This window comes from Zosterops lateralis (genome assembly GCF_965231275.1).
Source record: "Zosterops lateralis genome assembly, chromosome: 15".
Taxonomy (NCBI): domain Eukaryota; kingdom Metazoa; phylum Chordata; class Aves; order Passeriformes; family Zosteropidae; genus Zosterops; species Zosterops lateralis.
Genome location: NC_139775.1, coordinates 5,547,270 through 5,553,269, shown reverse-complemented (window position 1 = coordinate 5,553,269; position 6,000 = coordinate 5,547,270). Strand labels below are relative to the sequence as shown.

The window sequence follows — 6,000 nt, the reverse complement described above, 5'->3', positions numbered from 1 at the left end:
ACAGCAACTTCAGTAATTTGGCCATGATAACAGTGCATAATCAAGAAACATGAGGCTGTGATACGTGGTAACATGTCCCATTTTGTGTATAGGAAGAGTTTTGTTTAAATAAATATATTTTCTCTTTAAGTACCTTTTAGATTACTCACTATTATGTTGCTCATCCCATTAGTCTTGTGTAGTTACCACGGATGTTTAATTGCAGAAATTGTAAATGGGTGAATCTAACATTCCTGAGATGGAGATAGGAGATGAGGCTTTGCATCTTTGGGGGTTTTTTTTAATGTTTGTGGTGTATTTGAAGATAGGGAGTAAACTGTGACTAATGTGTAGAACAAAGGTTTGGAAGGTTTGGTTATTTATTTCCTACTGGTGACTAATTCACAGCAAACCTTAAGTGTCCCATGATTATAGAATAGTGCTCTAACAAGTCCGTGTAATGATATGCTGCCATTATGTCCCAGATGATATTACAACATGATGTTTTATCAGAAATTACATCAAAGGCCCAGCATTCAATTATGATAGGGTGGGTTGGGAAATCAAGCAGCCTGCTGTGCTGAGATGCAATCAGTTGTTTTCAGTAGTGAAATGAGAACAGCATTGCATTGTAGACCTGCTGGAAGGCTACAATGGAAGGTTTAAAATTCACGTCTGTAGCTGCTATCAATCTTAATGTATTTTCTGTGCGGAATTCACACGAGGTCAGTGACAGAGCGCAGAAGTACCTCAGACCCAAGGCACTGCAGGGATGGGGACACCAGATCTGCCCGTGTTACACCACAGAAACACAGTGTTGTTGGAACAATCAGCATTACAAAGCATAGCTCTAACCTCAGCTACACTTAAGGAGCCACACTCATGTCCAGGGGCCCCAGCTCTGATGTCCGTGCTCATGGGAGGGAGACAGGATACAGTGAAGGATAAAGGACTAACCTTGATGTTTCCACTGGATATTTACAGTACACACAGAAAAAGACCCAGCTTCCTCATCACCAGCCTCTGTATTACAACAGCAAAGAGCTATTTAAATGGAGATGGTGGCTGTTTGTACATAAAAAAAATGATGTCATGCATATTATATATTGTATATAACCTATCGCTAATTTTAAAGGGAAGGGATCACATTTTGCCTCCCATCCATGAAATCCACAGACAGACAAACAATATTCTGGGACTACTTTTAAAAACTAATTAATTATAAACAGCATAATTAATTAGTAATAATTTACTAAAGCAACAAAAGAGAAGATTACATTCAATTTTATTATTCAAGTAAAATATTTCCTTTGGAAGGAAAACTAATTAGCACATTTAAAAAATATAGGTCATTTGCTAATACAGTTAGTCTCTTCAGCCAGACAGAGGATAGCAGACTGGGCTTAGACACACTCTTGGTAAGAGTAGTTTGAGTCAAGTATATCCCCACGGTGGAAAAAATTCAGAGGGACAGACGGGATTTAGGTTTATGTTTTGTCTTCCTGGACACCATATTCCAAATACTACTTTGAACACAAAACTTTCATGTATTCCCAGGGGTGCACTCTTGTATATTTCTTTGGACAATCTGTGCTTCAAAAGTCATTATATAATCTTGACATAATCAGCCTTTTTGTTAAATGATTTGGAAAACGGAAATCTAGTTTGTTAGTCATATGGTATTTCCCTGTTTCCTCACCGCAGAGAGCCCCTGATTCCTTAGGATTAACACTTCCATTTATGCTGCTTAGAGCTGACACCTCATTTTCATGTACTCAAAGTTCAGCAGAATCACAGACCTAAACGAGAATAATCTTTATTTCTAAATACTGCTGGTATCAATAATTTAACAAGGTCACCTCCAGCCTTGGAAGCGCTGGGGCTGCAGAGGGAGGGCGGTGTGCCCATCCCAGTGTGTAACCTGGGCCTCGGCCTCCTCCGCACGGCAGCGGGAATGGGCCGCGTTCATCCCGAGGGACGGCCGGGCTCTGTGCTCATCCCTGGGCATGGCCGGGCTCTGTGCTCATCCCAAGGGACGGCCGGGCTCTGTGCTCATCCCGAGGGATGGCCGGGCTCTGTGCTCATCCCCAGGGATGGCCGGGCTCTGTGCTCATCCCAAGGGACGGCCGGCCCCTGTGCTCATCCCGAGGGATGGCCGGGCTCTGTTCCCGCAGTGCTCATCCCAAGGGATGGCCGGGCTCTGTTCCCGCAGTGCTCATCCCGAGGGATATCCGGGCCCTCTGTCCCCGCCGGGCGCTCTGTTCCCGGCTCAGCTCTGAGGGAGCTCTGAGGGCGCTCCCCGCCCGCACCGGCCCTGAGGGGACACTCCCCGCCAGGGGGCGCTGTTCCCGCCGCGCCCGAGAGTCCTGAGCGCGGGCTCAGCCAAGCCCCGCCTCCCCCGCCCCGCCCCTCAGCCGGTTGGCGGAGGCAGCCGTCAATCCGAGCGACGTCCCGCCCTCCTCCCGCCGGTCGGAGCGCGGCTTGATTGGCAATCGCGCGCCGCTGCTCTCGCGCCGCAGCCCTTCTCTCGCCCTCGCTCGCCCTCTGCAGAGCGATTGGCCGATACACATGTCAATCACAGATTAGCCCCATCCCAACCAGTGGCACCGCCTCCTGGGGGCGAGGCGCGGATTGATTGGTGCACCAGGCTGTCAATCGGCGGCGCGCCCCACCCCGTGGCGGTCAGGTAGCCCGGAAGATGGCGGCGGCGGGGGCCGGCGGGGCTCTGTGAGAGGAGCGGCGGCGGGGCCGATGCCGCGGGGCCGGGAGGCGGCGGCTGCCGCGGGGGCTCCTCAGAGTCGCTGAGAACCTCGAGCCCCTCGTTCGGCGCCGGGCCTCCGCCCGGGAGCGGGCGGCATGCGGCAGCGCGAGGGGCTCGGCGGGAGCGCCGGGCGGCGGGGGGGCGGCGGCCCGCGGCTCCTCGGCCCGCGGCACCTGCTCGGGCTCGTCCTTGTGCTGTGGCCGCTGGCGGGGGGCGGCGAGGCGGCCCCGCTGCCGCCGGCAGGTGCAGGTGAGCGCGGGGAAGCGGGGCCGGGGGCGCGGCGGCGCTGCGGCTTTCCGAGATGCCGTCCCTCCCTCTCCCGGCTGCGGGCAGGGCTCCGCCGAGGCGCCGGGAAGGGCACGGCGGGCAGACGGGGCTCTCCGGCTGTAGGTCACGGCTCTGCCGCTGGCGGGGAGCGATATCCCGCTGCGGATCGCTCGGACAGACCCCTGACACCGAGCCACGGGCTTCTTCCGTCTGTGTGTTTACCGCAGACCTTCTTCCTATAGTGCTGCTGTTTTCGCCCGCACAGGGCTCGGCGGGGTTTTCCTTTCTCTGGTTTTGCCGCTGAATCACCGGGACTCCCGTCCCTGGGTGGAGGCTCCTCAGGGCAGGCGGCGCTTCCCTGTTTTCCGATCAGATTAGTCGGATTCCTCCCCCGGCCCCCCCCGGCCGGCCTCTCTGAATAGTCATGTACTTCACATTTATTTCTCTCGTATGTTAGATAACGCTAACTTCTTTCCATTTCCCTGCTTATTTTCCTCTTTGTCTTAAAAGCACAAACTAAACAATATGTCCTCGCAGTTGTAGGAGTGACTGATCAGAGGTTTATTAGGACTCACAGGTGCCAACTGTGTCTTTGATTCTTTTTTATTGTTGGCGTTTCATTGGGACTTGCAAACATAACATTGTATTGAGACTGAATTTTGTTAGGGTTGGGTTGGTTGGAATGCGTGCTGAGATTCCCTTTTAGCCGTGAGCAGTTGTACAGCTTAACTAGACAAGATGTTGAGGGAGGAGCAGGAGCAGTGGGGAGGGAAAAATATGAAGCACAAAGATTAGGTAATTTGACTGCTCTTCCACATGAAGTATCAAAACTGGGAGTGGAACCCATACTTCCTTTATTTTTGGACCTATCTCATTCCCAGTTTTTCCTTCCAGAACATCTATAAATTGTTCATAAGTCACTCCCTCCATCAGCCTGCTTTGAGGTCTTTCAGGCGTCGTATAAAAGTAAACTTCTGAAAAAGAGAAAACTGTCAGTCAAATCTTTATTTCCTTTGATGCTAAATGATATATATTTTTTCATTTATAAAATACTTCAGGTTTATCCAAATAATATTAATTTGTTTTTGAGCTGTAAGGTAAGGCAGCAGAATCAGTTCTGTATGAAAGATTTTATATTGCCTTTCCTGGGTCTTACTTTCCTTGAAATGCAATTAATTTTTCTATTTAAAGGGAAATGTCAATATGTTCCTTTCTTTTTTTAAAAAAATACAATTTCCTCTTTCCTATGAAGACTATGCATGTACCTTACAAAGATGGAGGGGAAAGGCATAATTTCCATGGCACTGGTAAAAAGCTTTATTCTCAAAATGAAAAGTTGATTGGGCAAAGTGCAGGACATAGTATTAAAGTGTTGTTTGTTTGGGTTCTTTTAAAATTCTGTATTTTTAAAAGACTGAATCAGGTGTGCCAACTGCAGTACTGCTAATGGAAATATTTATGATGTTGTAATATTGGGCTCATACAACATGAATGAGATATTGTAATTTTATATGTAGGTTTTCATTATATTTAGACCAAAGTATGTATACATGGGATGTTTTCTCAGGTTTAGCCAACTGTCTAGATGCTGTCATGGGAAACCCTGAACTCCAGGAAATGAAGCTGCTGCTTTCTCCTGTGTCTTTGCCCATGTAAGGGACAATGTATTTGGATTACTTTATTGATGGATAGTTAGCATTGAAACTTTAGGGCCTTGTTAGGAACCTTTTCCAGTTTTGCTGGGATCACTTTTGCTGGGAGGACTTCTCCTGACTGAAATAACTTGTGCCTGGTGGGTTTGAGTGCAACAGATCCTTCGGCCACACCGTGTCTTGTGTCATCACCTGTGTGAGCAGCACGAGCCAGGGGGAGAGAGCTGTGAGGCTTTGAGTTTTTTCCTTCCTTTGAATATCTTCCTGGTGGATGACAATGAAACTGGTTCAGCTTGAACCTTCTCTCATTTTAGGCAGGTTTTATAACCTGTCTGAAGACAAACCTGTGACGTTATTTTGCAGGGTTAAGAGTCATGGGTTGTGTTTAAAAACCATTCAGCCATACTGTGAATGTCCCTCCTGTGTCCCATGACAGGTTGCTTTGGTTTCCTCTGTTGGGGCTGGCAGGTGGTGATGGGCTCTGTTCTGGACCTTGGCACTTTTTGCAGTTGACTGTAACACTTGGTCTGATACAGATGGATTGAGAACTTGAGAAGAATTTAATGGGCTTTTCGTAGAATGATTAGTAACTGGTTTCAAAATTACTTTAGAATCCCACAGTTCTTTACCTAGCAAGAATGGTTGCTTCTTTGACAAGAAACATTTTTATGTGTGTTGCTTTTAATAGGAAAGATGGGATTCACAGAAAAAGGAGGAAAGTGCCTGTAGCTATTGTAAGGAATTTTATGGAATATTTCATGGAGTATACCTATTATAAATTAACTTCTCCTTTGGGGAGGAAGCTGGAATACTGGAAGTGGTGATGGGCAGGTTCTAGCAAGACTAGATTGGATTCCTTGTGCAAAAATGCTGCTGTTTGTGGGAATGCTGTGGAGGTTTGCCAGGCTGGGTGGTTGGGGAGCTGTCAGGTTCTCAGGGCCTCAGTAAGGGAAATGATGCCTCTCTTTTCAAGTGTGGCTTCACAGTGCTTGCACATGAAGGGATGCATTGTTGAGGTGTTTTATATTTGTCTTGCATTTTTGATGTTATATTTCTAAACTAATTTAATATGTTTGTTATCCAACAATAAGGAGAGGAGGTAAAGGAAATCAGGCTTGAACTGTTTCCCTGGTAAGATTCATAGCAATTATTATAGGAAATATGAAAAACAACCTGTTGAAGATGCTACTGCCTGAAAATACTTCAACCAACTTAGATTTAATTTATTCTGTGAGTGGAAAAGGATACTGATATGTAGTGTGATAGTTCTGAACTTAAGGTTTGACTTTATACTGGAGGTGAGAGCTGCAGCAGTTGTGCTGGAAAGGAGTTTCTAGACTG

The 6,000-nt window shown here is 47.5% G+C and overlaps 1 protein-coding gene across 1 annotated transcript in view; it reads left to right on the top strand.

The window, feature by feature from the left end:
• Positions 1-2,835: 2,835 nt before the first annotated feature.
• LMTK2 (lemur tyrosine kinase 2) overlaps positions 2,836-6,000 on the top strand; it is a gene marked incomplete at its 5' end in the record, with an annotated part of 41,507 nt that continues 38,342 nt past the window's right edge. Inside the window, one exon of the mRNA XM_083872904.1 lies at positions 2,836-2,989. Within this exon, the coding sequence (XP_083729030.1) occupies positions 2,836-2,989 (154 nt within the window). The remainder of the gene's footprint in view (positions 2,990-6,000) is intronic.